This window comes from Eucalyptus grandis, chromosome 7, assembly GCF_016545825.1.
Source record: "Eucalyptus grandis isolate ANBG69807.140 chromosome 7, ASM1654582v1, whole genome shotgun sequence".
NCBI lineage: Eukaryota > Viridiplantae > Streptophyta > Magnoliopsida > Myrtales > Myrtaceae > Eucalyptus > Eucalyptus grandis.
The window spans coordinates 18,842,307-18,864,978 of NC_052618.1; the positions used below are offsets into that span (position 1 = coordinate 18,842,307).

The window sequence follows — 22,672 nt, forward strand, 5'->3', positions numbered from 1 at the left end:
TGAAATGCTTTGTCAAAGGGCTAGATGATTTGGTTGTAAACTCTAATTATGATGGTACATACGGTTGCTTGAAAGTTGAAAGTGGTATTGTTAGATTTTGTGTTATTATATATTTATATTGCAAACTCTCTGACCAATAGATATAAGAAATAGGAATGTATGCTTCTTTATCTTCAATATTAAAAGATTTCACATTTTGCATTTTTTATAAGTCAATATATATAATTAAATGATTGCCTATTATTCAAACCATATAATCAATTAGTAATGACCCTTTTATATATTACATGGATCAATTTTAAGTATTTTTTTCCAGGGATATCAATGTCACATAAACAGAAAAATTAAGTTTCTTTTTAACCTATTGGTGTAAAATATAATGGTTTCGTGAAAGGAAGTAGCAGGGCATGGAGTCTTCTGATGATGTGGCTCAAAAGTTTCATGTTGCCCGACCATTTTGTTATCTATAGACGTTTCTCATTTATGTCCCACACAAGTATGATTACAGAATGCTTTATTTAAAATGCATATGGACTACTTAATATCAAAAGCAGAGAAACTTTAAGAGAAAGTAACAGGTACTCAAACACAAAGGACAATAGATTTTCGATCGGGTATTCCTTGGTTTCCGACCATCTCTTCTACCTTCTTCGCCTTCGTTTTCTTCTACCAAAGTTCTTCACAAGACTCTGAGCCCTTCTTCTTGTGATCAAGCAGTTCCCGAGGACTACTCCAATCACACACCCACTTGCATACCCCATGCACACGATCTTCCAGTCTAATTCCATTGCACTTCCTGAATCGTGATCTTTTTCGGAAGTCAGAGTTGATGGCGGTAACCCTTTGGGATCTCTGCATTTTCTAGATAGAGGAGTGCCACATAGCCCTGAGTTTCCCTTGTAGGAGTTGTTGTCGAATGTAGCAAACTGCCGTAATGACGGTATCAGCCCAGTCAAACGGTTATAAGATACGTTGAAGACCGCAAGCGAAGTGAGTTGCGTCAACTCCTGAGGAATCTCTCCTGAGAGCTGGTTCTGAGAAAGGTCCAGTGCTTCCAAATTCATCAGGTTTGCCAAGAATGGAGGCAGGGAACCGACCAGACTGTTGTTGGAGAGATTCAGGAATTTTAGTTGCTTTAGGCTTCCGATGGCCTCGGGGATCACTCCACTAAAGTTGTTGCTTGAGAGATCAATCAATGTGAGGTACCCTTGGATCTTTGAGTAATTCATTTGGTTGCCTTTGGCAATTACTCTCATGGAGTAGTCAAAGGTTGCGTCTGGAGAGAAAATCCAGGCCCGCGTAATAGCATCCCCAATGTAGCTTGACAAATTTGTCTCAAAAGCTTTCATGGCAGTCGAATGCTTGAAGTATTCAGATGGCAAGCTACCGGAAAAATTATTTTGGGATAGGTCAATGATTTGCAGTGCAGGGAACTCAACTCTCTCAGCAGGTTCCCCAATAAGTCCGTGAAATCTATTATACCGCAGTATAAGTACCTTCAAGGTGAGAAGTGAGCCCAACCACAACGGGAAAACATCCCTAATCCGATTGTTTCCGAAATTCAGGAATTTCAAATGGTCACAGTGGCAGAGTGATCTTGGCAATGGCCCAAGCAATTTATTGTAACTCAGATCAATCATAACAAGCTCACATAAATTCCCATTCAAATTAGGAATTTTCCCGATAAAGTTGTTGCTCTGTAAACTCAGTACTTCCAAAGTACCACTCAAATTACTCAAACATTGTGGAAGAGACCCATTCAAATTATTATAAGACAAATCGATCATTTGGATAGAGTTTAGATTGCATATGAGTGGCGATATTTCTCCGGAGAGCCTGTTATTTGAGATGAAGTAGTACCACATTTCAGGAGGGGGAATAGGAACTGATCCTTGCAACTCGTTAAAACGGAGATCTACTACAACGAGTTGTTTCCACTTGAAAATAACAGGGTCTTGAGCAAAACTTGTTAGAAAGTTGCTAGAAAGGTTCAAATGACGTAGGTATCCTGAGCTCACATCCAGAAACCATTCAGGAACTTGACCAGAAATGTTATTAGAGGATAGATCTAAGAAAAACAACTCATCTTGATCTTGCAGAAACTCTGGGAAACCATTCAAGTTGCATGATCCTAAACCTAGAGCGTTGTACTTGTGAGTTATGCCAGTTTTGGCAATCAAGAACAGTTTGTTAGAGGATAACCCAAGTACTTGAAGGCTTTCGGCCTTTGAAAACCTACCTAGCTCTATGGTGCCGCTCAAGTTATTTGAATTCAAATTAAGAGTGTGGAGATCCTGTAATTGGAAAATCATACTTGGAATTGCACCATGGAATTGGTTGAATGAAAGATCAACGTCAATCAATTGGGTGAGTCTTCCTAAAGAGGATGGGATTTTGCCACTTAGTTGATTCGACCGAAGTGTTAAAAACCTAAGCTCCATGAGGTTTTGGAAAGAGAGTGGAATCTCACCCGCTAATTGATTGTATCCTAGATCTAAATGAGTAAGTTGAACTAGGTTTCCAATGGAAGATGGAATTTCGCCGGTTAACTTATTTAAGCTTAAATCTAGACTGGTAAGTTGGACGAGATTCCCGAGAGAGGATGGAATTTGCCCATTTAACATATTGCCTGCTAGACTTAAACTCTTAAGCTGGGCCAAATTCCCCAAGAAAGATGGAACTTCACCCGTGATAAAATTGAAGCGTCGATCTAAATGCTTGGGGTGATTTAGACGTCCAGAAGATGGGATTTCACCTCTATATGGGCCGACATCCGCAGCATTCAGAGTTGGACATCGAGACCTCCTTCCATAATAAGTTCCTTGATTCGAATCTAAACAAAAAGTGGTCGAAGCCGGAGCGTAAGTAGATATGGTCAGGTCTTTGAGTGTTGTGCCTATGGACCTATTATTTGAGAGGTCTAGATGGACAAGTCGGGTCAAGTTACCGAGCGAATGTGGGATGTGGCCCGTGAAGTTGGAGCCGGAGAAGTTCAAGTTCGTCAAGGAACTAAGATTTCCAATTGCCGGAGGAATCTCACAATTGAAGTCATTCAAGGCAAGGTCAAGGCTTCTTAGGTGAAGAAGACGGAAAATACTGGTGTTGGAGTATATTTTACCCGAGAGACAACTACAACTAAGGTTGAGGCTGATTACGTGACCGCTTACTTCATCACATTCAACACCAGCCCAAGAACAGCAGTCGCTTTGAGTTTCCCCTGTTGATGCGTTCCAGGATTTGATCTTTGGTTGCACATCCGAAGTGGTGCTGGAACAGCAAAGAGGCTTTATGGTGAAGAAGGTTGCCTTGAACTCCAACAACGCAGATCTTTCGTCTTCATGGCAATGCAGTTGGGTTGAAACAAGAGAGTGTGAAGCAACACAAGTAAGCAAGAGTATCAAAAACTTGAAATGAAATGACCCATTTTCCATGGTTGGCTTAGCAAATCTAGTGGTACTCTCAAACTCACTCTGCCGACTCGGGTGTGCATAAGGCCTGATGATGGAGATGTTATATAGGCGAGTTCTTCTCCGATGTCATTTTCGTGCTTTAATCTACTACAGTGAGTAGACTATGATAAACAGATCATGTTACCGTGTAAATGTTAGAATGGGTTGGTTGACCAGATAGCCTTCTAAAACAGTCCGTAACGTCCTTCACAAGGCCTTCTAGAGATCATGACCTAGTTCTGTGAGCGACTGCGGAACTCAATTCCTCCATTATAGATGACAGCTCAAGATATGGACCGCTTACTTTGGAAATGTCTCTTGACTAAGAATTCTTGCACCCCAAAGAGCACGCCAGCTTAGAAAATGCAAGATACGGAATGTCATTGTTTAGGCGCTTTGTTAATATATGCTTGACGCCGTTTCTTCCCCAAATATAAACTAAAATAGAAGTATATAATATTGTATTTCACCTGGTCAGTTTAGAATTTTGTGAGACCACTACAATTGTTCTAGAAAAGGGTCCTAAAAGATTTGAATTCAGGATTTTCTACTTTCATACCATATAAAGTTTTGTGAGATCACTCTCAACTGTTTTAAAAAATTAAGCTCTTATATGAACATTGTTCTAATAATTTAATGTCCTTACAATAAAAATTAGGAATTGATGCCGGGGCATTTGGAGACCATATCGGTTCTATAAAAGCATAGTTATCAATATACTGATACTTCAATAGCCGTGTGTTTTGAAGGGTGTCCACATTCAATGGATCAAGCAATCATAATTAATTAACTTGTCATATAAAAATGAAATTGTCACTTGCCAAGAAATCTGATTTTGGAAAGGATGAACAAGGTTGATTTTCTAACTTATTTCCTCAAATATCTAGGGCGAGCTTTGGTATGGTTAATTGAAGGTGAATTTGAAAATGTCGTATTAAGCACTTCTTCATTTTCAATTTGTTTTAACAAGTTGTCCATCAAAGGACATTCCACCCTTAAAACTCTAAAAGAAACTTGTGGCCAGGGGTTAGCATGGTCCGGATTGGGCCGGTCCACCCTCTAACCCTAGGGCCAACTCGAATAGTGTCGATTCTAAATTTTTGGGACCGAGGGCCTACCCTAATGAGCTTGGAACTGAGGATCGAACCAACCCAATGGGTTCAGTCCGGTTCTAAGATTAACCCGAAACAAACCGATAATTTTTTATTTCATTTTTTGTACTTCTTAAAAAAACCTATTAAGGACCGGATTGACCCAATGGGTTCAGTTCGATTTCAAGGTCAACTTAGGACTAACCAATAATTTTTTATTTCATTTTTTTGTACTCCTTGAAATGGTAACCGAGGACCGTACCGACCCAATGGATTCGATGATGAGCGAGGTCAGCTAAGAAAGGCAAGTGGTGAGAATCAAGTGGGGTGAGCGTCGAACAAAATGAGCATCGAATGTTGAGCGGGGAGCAACAAGCCAAGCGAGCATCGATCGGCGAGCGGCACGAGTGACCCAAAGCGAGTGTCAAGTGGCGAGTGACCCAAAGCGAGTGTCAAGTGGCGAGCGGAAAAGTTATTTCTTTCGATTTTGGCAAATTGAGGACTAAGAGGATAAATAAGACAAAAGAGAACGAATACTATAGGAGGATGATATAAGGAGTTGTTTATACATTTTTGGACGCCATGAGAATTCATTACAAAAATATTTTTCACCTTCGTAAATTATGACTATTGACGCCGTAAAAGACATTAAAAATCTAAATTATTAAAATAATATAAAATTACTTGAACTTCTTACTAAAAAGTTGTTTAATATTGTTGACGCCGCTTATTTTAAGGTTTTCTTTATATAAAAAAATTATAAAAATATATTATATATATATATATACGTACATACATATTTAGGATTGGTCCGGATTGGACCGACCCGAAATTCTTAGAACCGAGGACCAACTCGCACAGTATCGATCCAGGAATTCTAGGACCAAGGACCGACCCAATCCCCCTGGGAACCGGAACAAGACTGACAGAGTTGGGCCGGTCCAGGGTCGGTCAAAGATTGATCCTGAACCAATGCTCACCCCTACTTGTGGCTACTGGGTAGGTCCTCTACTTTTGATATTTTCTATCTTTTTTCTTCATGTTCCCGTGCCAGTTTTCCGGAAAATACGGAATTCCTGATTCTCACGCCAGGCAAAGTAACCAACACGATTTTTTTGTTTCCGTAAACCAGCTCTTGGTGGGGACCAACAAAAGTGCAGGGTCAAACTTGAAATTGTCACTTGCCAAGAAATCTGGTTTTGGAAAGGATGAACAAGGTTGGTTTTCTAACTTATTTCCTCAAATATCTAGGGTGAGCTTTGGTATGGTTAATTGAAGGTGAATATAAAAATGTCGTATTAAACACTTCTTCATTTTCAATTTGTTTTAACAATTTGTCCATCAAAGGACATTCCACCCTTAAAACTCTAAAAGAAACTTGTGGCTACTGGGTAGGTCCTCTACTTTTGATCTTTTCTATCTTTTTTCTTCATGTTCCCGCGCCAGTTTACCGGAAAATACGGAAATCTTGATCCTCATGCCAGGCAAAGTAACCAAGACGATTTTTTAGTTTCCGTGAACCAGCTCTTGGTGGGGACCGATAAAAGTGCAGGGCCAGACTTGAAATTGTCACTTGCCAAGAAATCTGATTTTGGAAAGGATGAACAAGGTTGGTTTTCTAACCTATTTTCTCAAATATCTAGGGTGAGCTTTGGTATGGTTAATTGAAGGTGAATTTGAAAATGTCGTATTAAGCACTTCTTCATTTTCAATTTGTTTTAACAATTTGTCCATCAAAGGACATTCCACCCTTAAAACTCTAAAAGAAACTTGTGGCTACTGGGTAGGTCCTCTACTTTTGATCTTTTCTGTCTTTTTTCTTCTTGTTCCCGCGGCAGTTTTCCGGAAAATACGGAATTCTTGATCCTCACGCCAGGCAAAGTAACCAAGACGATTTTTTCGTTCCGTAAACCAGCTCTTGGTGGGGACCGACAAAAGTGCAGGGCCAGACTTGAATTGACGTTCTTGACACTGTGCAAAGTCTTCAATGACCTTGACTTAAAACATAAGTGCTTTATTTCCTATTATCCCAGAAAAAAATCACAATGTAAATACCCCTTTATCATCGAAAAACAGACACTATATAACTTTATTGCATTGCAAAAACAAATGCTATGGACCTCCCTAATCTCAGAGAAAGGATATTGATATTTTTCATAAGATGAGGATAGAAGAAGTGGACTCCGCGTTGAATTAGATTGGTCTCACAGATGGACTCAAGTAAGATTCGCCTAATCTAAGGATTGAGGTGCATTAATTCACATTCATTCAATGTATCCAAATATGACTTTAGTACATTGGTATCGTGCTCCCACAATTTGTAGATTTGCGGAGAAGAAAGGATAGCAGTATTAGCAATAAGAGTGTCTTATTATATCAGTAATACCTCAATGGCAAAATCTTCCTTCACTGGGACATGGAGTGCATAATGGTCATTGATACTACTCTCAGTGCTTTGGGATGAAACGTCATAGGTTGGCAGTTAAGTTCAATTCTTTCTTTTTCCAAGCTATAACTCTATATACCTTGGTCTTGTCAAACTCTTCTGGCTTCTAATCAAAGTGTAGAGCAATTGAGCAAGTGGAAAAATTCAATATAGACAAGACAAATAATAAGCCAGGATATATCCTTCAATCTACTCCATATGGAATGTATCCAAAGTTAGTCATGTAATAGTGCCTTTTTCACCGAGCTTGGTCACCATCACAAGCTCTTGTTCCACTAACTGAGCATGCTCATACAATTTATGATAATCCTTTAGGTTCAAAGGCACCAAGAGCCTACAAACGTTAGGCCTCAGACCATTCAAAAACCTTTTGGCCGTATAGTCCTTGTCCTCAACTAACCTAGGAGCAAATTTGGAGAGTTCAGCAAACCTTACCTCATACTGATCCATCATCAGGTTGTACAAGACATTTGTTGATAAAAAATTTCAGCAATTTTTTTCCACCTCAATCGGGCCTTCCGCCCATGTCCAGCCCCTTGGGCCTTATTCATGGTCCACCATCCTCTCTCTAGTCCACGCTCAGCCCAAAATTAGGCCCACTAGTAATCATGAGGTTTTGCATGGAAATGGACACTTGGTTGATCTCTCTTTCCACTTGTCAACTTTCATGCAAAGAGGTGGCCTTAATGGGCCGGGCTTGGGCCAGGCCTTGGTTGACCGAATGGGGGAAATGGTGGGCTGCTGCTTTGGGCTGGTTCGGCCTTATGATTGTATGGATGATATGAATCATGCGCGTGTATGTGCATATGGCATGGGGCATGAATTGTCCATGAATTGAGTTGGTACTATTTGGCACTGATAACGTGGTTATTAAGGCATTGAATGAATCTCATGGAGATATAAGCATGATTGCATGGATGATAGGTGCATTTCACATGAAAGTTTGGTTGTCTTGCTTGTTGCATTGTGTAGTTTGATGGATCTTTTACTGCTGAGTGGTTGTATTCACCCCTTTGAGGACTAACATTTCAGATTAAGAGATGCCTCTGTTACCGGTCATACATGGTACTTTCTATGGCTTACCGTCTGACGTTGAGGTTGAGTGTTCGGAGCATTCCTATGTTGGTGTTCGTGGTCTGGTGTTCATCCGTGTTCGAGTTTTAGTTATGTATGACGTGGGTCTACCTGATGGCCCAGTAGTCCAGGAGTTCCTGTTCGTGCATATTTGTCGCGATGGGATCATGATGGGGATGCTACCGCCACCACCAGCCGATGCACCGGGCTGGGTGTGATTGTGCGTGTGACTGGTAGAGGATGACACTTTTTGGATAGCTGACACTAGATGATGGATCGATGTACATGACTTATGTGGGGTCGGGTACTTTTGGGTTATAGCTGAGCTTAGTAAAGCCTTGGCCTTTTGATGTACCGACTCGTGATGTCCATCATAATTATGTAAATAAAAGTGGTTCAGCTCTAACTTATATATGAAATGTGTAGTTGGTGTGCATTGCATCGCATTATTTTGTTGGAGTATGGGGTAGGGAGATTTTGATTTTGCTTCCGCTATATGGAATGCGCTGGGACCGATTTAAATTATACAAACCTCCAGAATTTATGAACCCATCTATAATTCAATGGTATCAGAGTGACATGTTATTAGGATAAGTAAAATGCAAGTGAACTGTGGCGACCCTAGCGAATCGGGGGCCATGTCGAGGGGTGCCACATAGATTATCACTATAAATAGCCAAGGAGGCATCGGTGTAAAAGGACCTTTTGCCAAACGATAATCAAACACCTATTTCATTTGCTCCCTTTTTTCTTTATCGCACTTTTTCCATTGAATCGCACCTTATTTTTCTCCTATTTTCCTACACTTTCATTTGCCTATAGTTTAGACAAATCGCTTCCTTTCCAAAACAACACAGAACCCATTTCAAATAATAAAGCCGAAGCTTTGCCCCTTCGTTGAAAAATATTTGTTGAGATAATTCTTCCCCAAGGGACACGTACCATTTAGATAATTCCCACTCAAGTCTAAGTGAGTAAGTAGGATCAGGTTTTTGAGGGGCAGTGTTGAGCCGATTAGCATATTTGTTGAGAGGTCTAGATTGACGAGTAGGGTCAAGTTACCAGGTGAACGTGGGATGTGACCCGTGAAGTTGGAGCCGAAGAAGTCCAAGTGACTCAAGGAACCAAGATTTCCAATTGCCGGAGGAATCTGACAATTGAAGTCATTCAGGGTTAAGGCTTCTTAGGCGAAGAAGACGGAAATACTGGTGCTGGAGTTAATATTGCCGAGACAACTGCAACGGCATAAGAACAGTAACAATGCCAAAATTGGAGCCGAAGAAGTCCAAGTGACTCAAGGAACCAAGATTTCCAATTGCCGGAGGAATCTAACAATTGAAGTCATTCAGGGTTAAGGCTTCTTAGGCGAAGAAGACGGAAATACTGGTGCTGGAGTTAATATTGCCGAGACAACTGCAACGGCATAAGAACAGTAACAATGCCAAAATTTTAGCAGGGCACATATTTGAGTGTTTAAACTTTTTTTCGCTCATTCGAGTGTCATATCGAAAAAAAAAATCGATCACTTAAATATCAATTCAACTAAATGTCCTACGTGAAATTTTTAAATTTTTTTTTTTGAATCTTTTGAATTTTGAATTTTTATTTGTATTTTGCTTCTTCGTTTTTTTTTTTTTTTTTTTAGGGCTGGTCGTGGCCTCACCCAGGGCCTTCGCGGTCAAATCTGGGCAAGGGCCACCTCGCCCTCACCGCAAAGGTCCTGGGTGAGGCTAATGGGGCCTTGCCGACCGCTGGTGAGGCCATGATGGCTCTCGCGCACTTTGGGCGGCATCTAGCTCTGAGCAGCAAGGGTGATTATGATCTAATGCAATGAGTCGATTGTGATCAACAGATTTACCGCGTTAATATTAGAATGAGTTGACCAGATAGTCTGATAAAACAGTCCATATCGTCCTTCACAAGGCATTCTATAGACCATGACCTAGTCCTGAGACCGACCGCGAAACTCGATTCTTCCGTTATTGATAAGCCTCAAGATACGGACTGCTTGACTCTTCCAAGGGTGGACTACAGAAGAATGAATCGAAGCCTTACGTGTCGCAGTTGTCCTCCTAATTTCTAAGTCATTCTTTAAATTTCTTTTCAACTTTGTTTGGCCGTATCTTTGGGGGACGTTACTCTTGAAGGCATGGACAGAGATGTCTCTTGACTTAGAATTCTTGCACCCCAAAGAGCACGCTAGCTTAGAAGATGCAAGACACGGAATGTGATTGTTCAGAAGCTTTAAAAATATACACCTGACACCATTTCTTCTCCAAATAAAAGCTGAAACAGAAGTATATAATACTGATTTCACCCTTTTAGTTTAGAATTTTGTGAGACCGCTACATCTGAACTAGAAAAGGGTCCTGAAAGGATTTAAATTCAGAACTTTCTTTTTTGATACCATGTAATATTTTGTGAGACAAACTCTCAACAGTTTTAAAAAATCAAGCCACTAGAAGAAGATGTGATTTTAATAATTAGATATTCTAATGGTTAGAAAATAGGAAGTAGGATCATATTAGATGTATATATTGATTGTGTAATATTTTGCAATTTTGGATTTCCTATCTTGTAACACTTAGTGTAAATACATGTGTATGGTTTTCATATCACATGGTACTTTTTTCTCCAGTCACAGACCTATCAACCAGAGACCAGATCACAAAACACATTTAAAGTGCATTTGGTTCAATCCTAAGAGGCAATCAACCTCCAAAACCCCTTGGAAAAATATTGAACTATTTGGCAATCATTTTGAATAAGCTTTCAGCTAGATACTATCCTTGGGAAAGCTAAAAGCCCAATAGCATTGGGCTTTCAACATTTGGCCAAATACTAAAATTAATTTTTTTCCTTTCAAAATATCCTTACAAATTCTTTAAATTTCTGATTTTGTCCCTAGTTAATTTATAAAAAAATTTAAAAGAAGGAGACAACCCTTTGCCGGATTGGTGAAGGGCTACGGTTGCCGACGAGCTAGATCTTGTGCCAGAGGCCGTTGGTTGAGGTCACACAAGGATGGGCAACCCTTGGTGAGACCCACTCAACCCAAGTGGCCCGCGACCTAGGCACAAGACTTAGTCAAGGGTCGCCTGAGGCCGTGAGACCCAAGTGGCAATCGCTTAGGTCACACGCTGCTTGGGTTGAGTGGGTCTCGCCAAGGGTCACACGACCTCAAGCGACCTCAATCGACCAACCGCCAACGCCAGATCTAGCTCACCGGCAGTTGTAGCCTTTTGTTGGTCTAATGAAGAGTTTAGTTCATTTTTCAAATATATATGTGCATGCCCAAAACTCATTGCAAATAAAAAGTCATTTTGTAAAATTGTGTCACTAAATATAATTTTCATTTCCCAAAATAGCTTTGACTTTTTGCATTTGCTTTGCACTCAAAGCTCATTTGCAAAGTTGGAAACCCTAACTAGCAAGTCGACAATGATGAAAGGGATGCAGAGTGAGGATTAATTGGGCCAAATCTCAAGTCATCTCTTTCAAAGAAATGAGATCGTTCCCATGTCACTTCTCTTTCTTCGTATGAAGATGTTCTTACATCGCGAGTTCCATTGAATTGTTCACTGAGATGGTGTGATTACAACTTCTCACCAAATTGCAAATACAAAATGGGACCCAGTCCGACAGCATGAATTGTCAACTGTCGTGCTGAATAATAGTGGCGTTGACTGAGTCAATTGGGTAGCCACAGTAAAAATTTGGCTAGTTAACACAAGGCAAGAAAAAGTGGACGCTATAAAGGAAAAGTTAGGGCGCACAAAGAAGAAATGAGAAAAGACAAAAGGAGAAAAAGAAAGAAAGGGGGGGAAAAGGGGATAGAAAGGCTAGTCCCATATCATGGCCTATCGCCTGAGGTGTTCTTGAAATATTGGTAGAAAATCACTGCTTGTGCTGTTACCGAAGGACAGTGTATTACTAACTTGCCATAGTAATTGCTGGGGCTATCTGATCATGCTTCTTTCTTGTTGCATATGGAACATCCACGTAGAATTTTCTAACTTGTCATAGAATAAAAGAGATTGTCGCTTGCCAAGAATTTAATGGAACATATTAATTTGTCGGGTCTTTCGAAAAGGATGAAGAAGGTTGTTTTTCTAAGTTATTTCCAAAAACATATTGGGTGAGTTCTGGCATGGTTAATTCAAGGTTATGTTCTAAAGGATGTGTTTTGTACTTCTGGATTTTCAATTTGTTCTAACAATTTGTCCATCCAACATATTCGTCCTCTAAAAGAAATTCGTGGCTACTAGGCAGGTTCTCTCTTGTGATCTTTTCTGTCTTTTTTCTTCTTTATGGACCCACGGCAGCTTCCTGTGAAAAACAGAAGTATTCATCTTCATGCCGGCCAAAGCCACCAGCAATATTTTTCGTTTCCTGAAACAGCTCCAAGTGTGGACAAGAAAAGTAGTAGGCTAGACTTGAATAGATGTTCTTGATACACTGAAAAGTCCTCGGTAACCTTGACTTAAATATCTGCGCGTTTTTCTTTTCATTGAACCCAGAAAGAAGGCAAGGACATCCATGTCTTTCGTAAGGATAAGGATTGAGGGAGTGGACGTTGTGTTGAGTTAAATTGGTCTCATAAATGGACTCTAATGGAATCCACCAGAACTAAGGACTGAGGTGCATTGATTCATATTTACTCAGTGCATCCAAGCATGGCTTCAGTAAGTCGGTATCATGCTCTTGCACTTTGCAAACTTGCAGGGAAGAAAGGATAGCCCTATTCGCAGTAGGAATATCTTATTATAATAATGTCTCAATGGTGAAATCTTCTTTCACAAGGACATAAAGTGCATAATTGTTCTTGGTACTACTCTCAATGCTTTGGAATGAAATCTTATGGGATGGCAATTAAGTTCAATTCATTCTTTTGCTGCAGCTCCAAATATCAAGGTCACGTCAAACTCTTATGACTTCCGATCAAAGTGATAAAGCAATTGAGTAAGTGGAAGTTCAATATTTGCAAGACCAAATAATATGTTGGGATACATCCTTCGACCTGCTCCATGTGGAATGTATCCGAAGTTCGTCCCTTTATAGATGACTGAAGAGTTTTCAAATCTCTTTGATATAAAGCATTCAGTATCATTCCCCCTTGATTAGAGTCTCTTTCAAGTGCCCCCGCGTTGATAATGACTAAAGTTTATGGCCGTATCTAATATCTAGAGACCGCACATCTGTCCCTTAGCTCTCTCGTGATGAAGGGAATAGGACGATACAAGCATGGAGTTTCTTTAATGACTAGTCTCAAATAGTGTAGTTGCCGGATGTCTTGCTCGTCGATCCTCTCTTTTCCTCAAAGGTGAATTTCAGATCCAATTCTCTCCATTATTCTCGGGTTCTTCACCATTTTGGCCATCGCCTATTCAAGAGTCATGGCTGATGTAACATGAGAACTTTGACTCGATCGTGTGGGAAAAAAAGAAAGAGAAGAAGATGTTGACAGATAAAAGAAAGAAAGAGGAGAGTGCAGCTTCGTCCAGTGAATAGAGAAAAGAAACAAAGAAGAGGGAGAAAGAAGAAAATAAAGGTTTCTTACGTACCCTCCACGAAGACCCCATCAAATCAAATTAACTTTGTTTTGTAACACTATAAGATTAGGTCATAAATTCACAGTCATGTGATTTTTGAATTGAGGGATTCGATTTAGAAGTTAAAAAGCTATGGAATTACATGGAAATTATAGATTATGGTTTTGATGGAAATCTCTTTTAGTCTTGGAATGTAATGAAGGCTCTTTTCATTTGGAGTAACCGTTTAGTCGGAGAGAAATTATCAGTTGGGTTTTTCAAAAAGGTTTAACAATGTTGGTTTTCTAAGTTATTCCAAAAACATATGGGGTGAGTTTTGACATGGTCTATTTAAGGTAATGCTCAATATATCGTGTTTAGCACTTCTTGATTTTCAATTTGTCCTAACAATTTGTCCTAACAATTTGTCCATCCAACGTACTCGTCCTCTAAAAGAGACTTGTGGCTACTGAGTAGGTTCTCTCCTTTGATCTTTTCTGTCTTTTTTTCTTCTCCATGGTCCCACGGCAGTTTCCTGGGAAATACAGAAGTCTTCGTCCTCATGCCAGCCAAAGTCATGAGCACGATTTTCTCGTATCCGGAAACCAACTCTTAGTGGGGACCGAGAGATGTGCTAGGCCAAACTAGAATCGACGTTCTTGACACTCTGCAAAGTTTTCGATGACTTTGACTTAAACCACAAGAAAATTGTCCAAATTTTTTTCTCTCACTTTTAATTTTACCAATTAAGTTATAAACTTTTTCACGTTTTATATATTGAGTCCATTCGATCAATTTTGACCGGCATTCTAAGTGGCACGGCCAATGCTAATGTATACACTTTTTAATAATATTTCTTTCCCTTCTTTTTCTTTCTTTTTCTCCATTTTTCTTCCTCCAATCAGTCATCGGCTTGGGCGATGGCTGGTGACCGGCCAAAGGAAACAACAGGCGAGGGTTGTGATGCCTAGTGAGGGTCTCATCGCTAAATCTCCCGACGGGAGGGGGGGGAGGCCCCCACGCCATCGCCAGTGGCCGATGCTTCTTCTCGCTTTCCATTTTCAAATTTTTCCGTTGCAATTCTCCAATGGCGTAGGGGAAAAAGAAGGTAGAATGGAATTGGTAAAAAAAAATCAAACTCCAATTGGAACTAAATGGCAACACAAAAAGTACCAACACAATGACGATGAAGAGGAGGAGAAAGAAGAGGAAGCTGAAGACAAAGACAAAATTGGCAACGCCTTCAAACTTGGATAGGCCCATGTGAGCACCATAAGTGCATCTACGACTTTGGAGATCATGAAGAACATAGGGAGATGGGAGCGACATTGCCTACCGGCCCCTGTTGGCCATTGGTGAGGTCACCCCTGTGGCATCCCAAAATTCAAAGCCAAGCCATAAGGTGTGTTAAAGTTCCTAATTAGGTGATAAAAATTTCCATGGCTTATGCTTTAGCCATTAGTCTTTTAATTAGATGATTTGTGCATAGATTGTGGAAATTTAAATTTGATAGATTAATAATTTATGCTTGGCCATGTACTTTATAAATTAAATTTCAATAACCAAGATGTCCCAAGACTTTGGCCAAGATGAAAGTTGAAATTGAAAAAAATATTTATAGAAGAATTCAAAAAAAGGGGGGGAAAGGTCAAAATTCGATTGGGCCTTAGGCCCATTGGCCTAAGCTTAATGGGCCACCCGACCGGCCCAATAGAGGCCCAAGAGAAGTGGTCGCCGGCCATAAAGGAGCCCAAGCCCAAGAAGCCCAACTCCAAGGCCCATGATGCATGTAATTGGACAAGTGGCAAAGGGGAAGGCCATGCATTGGTTGGTTTTTAGGCAAGTAATGATTGCTAATCATGAGGATTTGGGGATATAAGAAGGAAGAGAGAGAGGGTGGCCGGCCATTTTGCTCGCCCAAGGAGAGGAAGAGAGAGAGAGAGGTGTGCGAGAGAGGAGGAGCGGCCGAGAGAGAAAGGAGGAGGGAACCGCCGTGCGCCGCTGTGTTCGCCGCCCTACGCCGTCGACCGTCCGTTCGAGAGGCAAGTGGGAGTCCTCTAGCTTCTCTTGCATGCTTGTGTGTCGTTTGCATGTTGAATCTTTGAGTGTTTAAGTGAGAAAAACCGAAGCATGGATGATGCATGTTGGAAGGTATGGCTGTTTGTGTTCGGATCGTGTGAGTCAGAAACTTTTTTGAGCTTGCATGTGTGTTTAGAGTCATAATTTGACTTCGATTTCTTCATGAGAGTTTTAGCTAACATATTGAACTACAACATACTGAAATTTCGTGAAAAATTATGGAGATTTGAGGGGTTAAAGTCTTGTTCTACGGAGACCTCAGATCTGGGGAGTTTTTACTGACCTCTTGCTGGATTCGTGGTTGCATGTTGGTTTTTGTTGAGAATATCACTTCGGTTTCTTCATGAAAGTTGTAGGAGACATCTTAAACTAAAACATACTCAAATTTTAAGTGAAATTAACAAGTATAGCCTAGTAAATAGACTAGATCTTGAAGAAGATGATTCTGGTGATGTATTTTGAGATACCTGAGACTTCAAGGACCTAAATGATGACTCTAATCTGGTTATTTGACTTAGATCTCTTCATGAAACTTGTATAGGATACCTTGATGTATAACATATCTAAATTTCAGAGGAAAATAAAGAGAATAGGTAGGTTAAATCTCAATATTTCGGTGATGTGTGCACTGGACGATGCGGTAATGGATCCAGAAGCTTCTTGAGGTTGTATAAAATAATATAAAAGTAATCTGGCTTGGAGTTCTTCATAAAAGTTGTGCGAAAATGTCTTGGCTATCACTCTGTAAAATTTCGTAATTTTTGGAGACCATATGGATATTTTAATCGAATTTCTTCGGAAACTGTGCATTCTGGTTTTATCCGAATATTTGTGCTATTTTGTGGAAATTGTGAAATTGTGTGAAATTCAATTTGGCCATGAAATTTGCATGAAATTGTCATCCTATTGGTTTGTTTAATGATTTCTTGAATTTTTATAATTTTGGGAATTTATAGATATTGAATTTAATATTTATTTATTAAAAAATAAATAAATAAATGATAAAATAAAATAAAATGGATTATTTTATTCGCCATAAATTCCATTGAATTTATTAATAAATAATTATGCATTGTTGCATGTATAATGAGATATTGGTGTATGTATGACATTGAATTGTGATGCATGTGTGCCAAGTATGATTTGTTTGATGTCACGCCATATGCCATGTTAAATTGAGATAAAAAAAAAATGGTAAATGTGGATAATGATAAGTGAGGAAGTGGTTGTGGTGGAGGATGAGGCCGGAATGTACAGAGATGCATTGCCGGAATTCCCTGGGAGATTCAGGATGCCCGGAATGTGGGGGCCGAAGCCTGTCGGAGGTTTCGCCCGGGAATGCCTTGCGATGCCAGGATTGGGGTGCGGGATGCCCGGCCAGGGAGTGTAAATGCCGGGAGCCCCGTCGAGGTTTCTGCCCGGGGAATGCCTCGTGATGCTAGTTGAGATGCGAGATGCCCGAATGTGGGGGCCGGAAGCTCTGGTGGCCATGGGATGGCCGAATGGCCGGGAGCCCCGGGTCGAGGTCTTTGCCCGAAGGGATGATGAAATTGATGATTTGAGAAATGGGTGATGTGGTGATCAAATTTAAAGATAAAAGATGAAAATTAACCCATGGCATGATATGCATGATGATGATATGTGATGTGATATGATGATCACCCATGATATGATATGCATGATGATATGCATGATGATGATGATGATGATGATATGTAATATGAGATAATGATGATCACCCATGATATGATATGCATGATGATATGTAATATGAGATAATGATGATCACCCATGATATGATATGCATGATGATATGTAATATGAGATAATGATGATCACCCATGATATGATATGCATGATGATATGCATGATGATGATGATGATGATATGTGACGTGAAATAATGATGATATGATATGCATGATGATATGCATGGTGATATATGATATGGCATGTATAATGTGATGATGTCATGATGATGATGACATGTATAATGTAATGATGCCATGATGATAATGACATGTATAATGTGATGATGTCGTGATGATAATAACATGTATGATACGATGATGATACACATGTATGTGTTATAAATTGATATGACAATGCATGATAGTATGCACATGGCTTCAAGGTAAGTAATGCCTGCAATGCATATATGATTTGCATGATGCATTGAGTTGTTATTGGATTCCTTATCTGCTGAGTGGTTGTACTCACCCCTTTGGGGACCCACATTTCAGATTAGCAGTATGCCGCTTCCTACCGTCACGTGTGGTGTATTTTACGGTCTACTATCCGATGTAGAGGTCGAGTGTGTTGAGATAGACTGTCCCTCTGTTCCTGGACTGACTTTTATTCGAGTACGCTGTCTAGTGATGTACGATGTAGGCCTGGCTAAGGGCCCTGTTATTCAGGAGTTCATATCCGTACATGTTCGTCGGGATGGAGCGATGCGAGGGATGTTGCCGCCACCGCCGCCTGATGCACCGGGTTGGGTGTGAGACCCGTGCGCGACGAGTAGGGGCTATTTCTTTTTGGGGATAGTTAGCCGACACTGATGATGGGAAATTGTTGCACGTGAAATGTAGAGGGTCGAGGTTTCTTTTTGAGGTTTTAGGCTGCACGTGGTTGAGTCCTAGCTTTTCCTTTTTGATGTACCGACCCAAAAGAAATCCCATCTTGAAAATATATGTAAATAAAGTGTCGTGGCTTGTTTATAAAATTATGGTGATTAGTGGTGTGTATTTGTATCATGGTTGGTAGGGGAGAGACGGTGATGTTTTAATTTGCTTCCGCTAATGAGTCGCACTAGGACCGTTTTGTTTTTTTTTTTTTTTTTTTAAAAAAAATGTGTCTCGCGACTAGGACACTTCTTCAAAGCAGAAAGGTGATAAGGTGTAACATTGGCGCCATGACGACTTGTGGAAGGGTTCGGGGTGTCACAACCCCTCTCCAAATCTAGGCAAGGGCGACCCTCATTAGTGGTTGCCTTTGGTTAGTCATTGGCCATCACTTAGGCTTAGGGCGCGCATGCCAAAATTTCTGTTTCTCGATTTTTCTGTTTCTTTGTTCCCCGAAACAGGTTTGGAACAAAAATCTGTTTGGTAACACAATTTGACTCTATTTCAAACAGATTTCTATTCCATAAATAGATAAATTGAAGAAATCAAAAAGCTGCAATTTTTAAGTTCTCAGTTTTGAAATGGAAATCAGAAACTGAAATGAAACTATATAAAAGAACCTTGTGCTTTATTACTAACTTAATTCACTCATAACCACAACTTCACAAATTATTGCTAATTTTCTTTTTCTTATTTTGCTCATGTTTTTTTTTTTTTTTGATAAGTTCCTCTTTAGGATGAAAGGCAATCGAATGGGTCCCCAATTTTCAAAAATGACCAAAGTTCTTAAATACTTACTTAAAACAATGGGGCTCTTTCTTCCTAGAAAAGGCACTCGCATGGCCGCTTGAAGAAAAAGTTCTTATGTAATAGATGAATAAAAACGTGCCTAAAATTTAACCTAAATTCTTGCAAAATCAAAATAATTAGATTGTTACACAATCTTGAATTTTAATTCAAAGGCAAGAGATTCAAGGAATCTCTATGCAAGGGCCATTAAAGGTTCATTGAGCAACAATAAAGAAATTAGGGATGAGCAACTGATTGATTCAATTTGAGAATCAAAATAAACCGACCTTCTCCCGATTGGTTCCTAACCATAAACGTTACTTTAATATATAATTCTTATATATTCATTTACATCATTAATTTTATTTTGTTGATAATCTTGTATAATACTAGTTTTTTTTATAAAATGACAAGGTTGTATAGGCGCCATTGATGGCACCCATATTCATGCTTCCGCAATACTTGTCTGAACCTACGCATGATAAGCTTGCAAACAATGACCAAGGAGGGAAACCAAATAAATACGCTTAGGAAAACAATTGCTAATAAAATGACAAGGGATAATAATATGCTGAAAAATCCATGAAATTGTATTTTCAACTTTTGTAATGTATTAGTATTATTTCGACTATTATTTTGTATTTGAGGATTTCCTATGTTGTTTTAGTATTATTTTAACTATTATTTTGTATTTGAGAATTTCATATGTTGTTATCTAATCAATTTCTATTTCTAGAAAGAGAAATTTTGAGTCGTTATCAAACGGGTTTCTTTGCTCAGAAACTTGTCTAGGGAATAGAAATTAAGAAATTGATTTCTGGCCAGAAATCAATTTATGTTTTAGAAATTTTGTCATGCGCAGCCTTAGTAACTGGCTAGAGGAAGAAGAAAGGAGGAAAAAAAAAGAAAAATATAAAAATCGATTCACATCAATGCCGACCGTGCCATGTAAGACTACCAATGCTGACTAGACTACTATATTAATGATTTTCGGCCAAAATCAGCCGATGAACTCAACTGACAAAGTATAAAAAGGTTAGGATTCAGTTATCAAAATTAGAAGGTTTATGACTAAATTAGCAAAAGTGAAATATGTTTAGAACTTTTCAAACAATTTTCTCCTCAAACGACTATGCTTTTTTTTCCTATGACCCTAGAAAAAAAAAGCACAATACTCATATTTTTTGTAAGGATGATTATCGAGGTAGAGTACTCTGCGTTGAGTTAGATTAGTCTCTCGAATGGACTCTAGTGGGATCTATCTGATCTATGGTTGAGATGCATTGATTCACATTCATTCAGCACATCCAGATATGGCTTTAGTATGTTGATACCATGCACTTGCACTTTGCAAACTTGCATGGAAAAAAGAATGACCCTTTTAGTAGTAAGAGTATCTTATTATATTAGTCATGCCTTAATGGCTAAATCTTCTTTCACAAGAACATGGAGTGCATATTAGTCCTTGATACCACTCCCATAGCTTTGGGATGAAACGTTTTAGGATGGCAATGAAGTTCAATTCGTACATTTTTTGAGTTATAGCTCCAAATACTGCAGTCATGTCAAACTCTTCCAGCTTCCAATCAAAGTGGTAGAGCAATTGAGCAAGTGAAAGTTCGATATTGGCAAATACCAAATGATATGTTGGGACACATCCTTTGACCTATACTAGAATTCTAAATAGGATATGATCAAATATGATATAATATAATATTTAGGGATTTTACTACATCATATTCACTGTTTAGTAAATCATAATAATAAAATCGGATATATTTACATCATATCATAAACATTATTTGAATAAATGACATATTAGTGTAAATGAATGTAAAAGTTCACAAATAAAAATGGTAAAAATATTTTACAACACTCTTGTCTACTTTATTGTTATTTGCTTTTTTTTTTCCTTTTTTAATTATTTTCTTTTATTTCTTTTTCCCCTTCCATTATTCTCTAATAAAATCTTATTAGATAGTAAACTGTACTAATATACTTAAAATACTAAAATACCTAAAAATATGTAATAAATATATATTTATAATTATTATTAATATATTATAAAATTAAATTAAATTCGAATATGTAAATAAAAATATTAAATTTAAAAAACTAAATTCTTATTTTTTTTTGTTTTTTGAATTTTTATATTAGAATTCAAATATTATTTATATTGAAATATAATTTAATTTTATTAATTTAAGAAATTTGTTATTCGAGAAAAATACATTTCATATTATGAATATTATAAATCCTATTCACTTTTAACCCACCTCCCCTGTGAGATAATTTTATCCGAGTTATATTCCTCTTATATCTGACTTTATCTAGTCTTAAGCAGCACCGAACGCAAAATATGATAAATTTTGTTCTGATTGTGAAAAGCAACATTTGTAGATAATTGAAAAGTTTTCGAATCTCTCTGATATAAAGCAATCTGAATCATTCCATTGATCAGGATCTCTTCTGATTGCCCACGCATTGAGGACGACTAGTTTTTGGCCGTATTTCCTATATGGAGACTGCACATCTGTCCCTTAACTCCCTTGTGATGAAGGGTATAGGAGGATGCAAACATAGAGTTTCTTTATTGACTAGTCTGTTCCTGGATGTCTTGCATGTCGACCCCCTTTCTTCCTCGAAGAACTTGCCAAATTTCAAATCGAGCTCTCTTCGTTACTCTGGGATTCTTCACCATTATGGCTGTCGCCATTCAAGGGTCATTGCTGTTGTCTCACTTCCTACTTGGATCACGTCCTGGAAGGGAAAGGTAGCAGAATTGTCAAGTTTGATCAAATGAAAAGAGCGGCACTCAGTTGGCAATCTCCACACAAGTTGATGAACACAAGGTCTTCTCAGGAATCATACATTTGACATAATCTGAAAGCCCCACCATGTTGGCCCTGCAAAGAGAGGTGGAAAAGAAATCGAAACATGTTTATTGTAGTTATTTGATATTTGGATGGCGGCCAATAAATATCTTTAAGTGTTACAATGAGGTTAGCCTTTTTGGCATTGCAAGCATATAAATACTAAAATCTGACGGACTGCCTTAGGGTTAGGACCTTTAGAATTGTTCAATACCCACTCTTCTTCTGAAGCCCGCACAAACTTTATGTTAGCTCACTTACTGGACCTTTTAAGTGTCTGTCTTACCATGAGGATTGCTTTGATGGTATTGGTCGTAAGATAAAACTCAATGTCACCGGGTTTTCCAGAATCTTCAAGAGGACATTGCCTAGATCTTTTTGGCCAGATTCATGACTCTTCTTGTCAGATACTTTTATCTCTTTGTGATCAGCAATGACATTGTTGAGTTCAAGGAGTATTCATGATCATTTGCTAAAAATTAAAGTTCATTAGAACATGGATCCTCATTAACATGCCATCCTTTCTTCGCTTAACACACCCTGGAACACTCTCAATAAGTTTTCAGGTAAGATGACGTGACAGGAATGGCGAGTAAGCTTAATTCAGTATTCAGTCTTTTTCCGTTGCTCTATAAACTTCAGTCATGTCGAACTCTTCTGGCATGATCTCACGAGGGATCTTCCAGTTGAAGCGGTAGAGCAATTGTGCAAATGGGA

The 22,672-nt window shown here is 38.9% G+C and overlaps 1 protein-coding gene across 1 annotated transcript; it reads right to left on the reverse strand.

Moving 5' to 3' along the window:
* Window positions 1-641: 641 nt before the first annotated feature.
* LOC104454622 (receptor-like protein 54) lies at window positions 642-2,312 on the reverse strand. Its single transcript, XM_039317563.1, has one exon. It carries the CDS (start codon window positions 2,310-2,312, stop codon window positions 642-644), a length of 1,671 nt encoding a protein of 556 aa, XP_039173497.1.
* Between the last annotated feature and the right edge of the window lie 20,360 nt (window positions 2,313-22,672).

Excerpts from the sequence above, each read along its gene's own strand:
- LOC104454622 (XM_039317563.1), bottom strand. The coding sequence starts at position 2,312 with ATGATTTTCCAATTACAGGATCTCCACACTCTTAATTTGAATTCAAAT.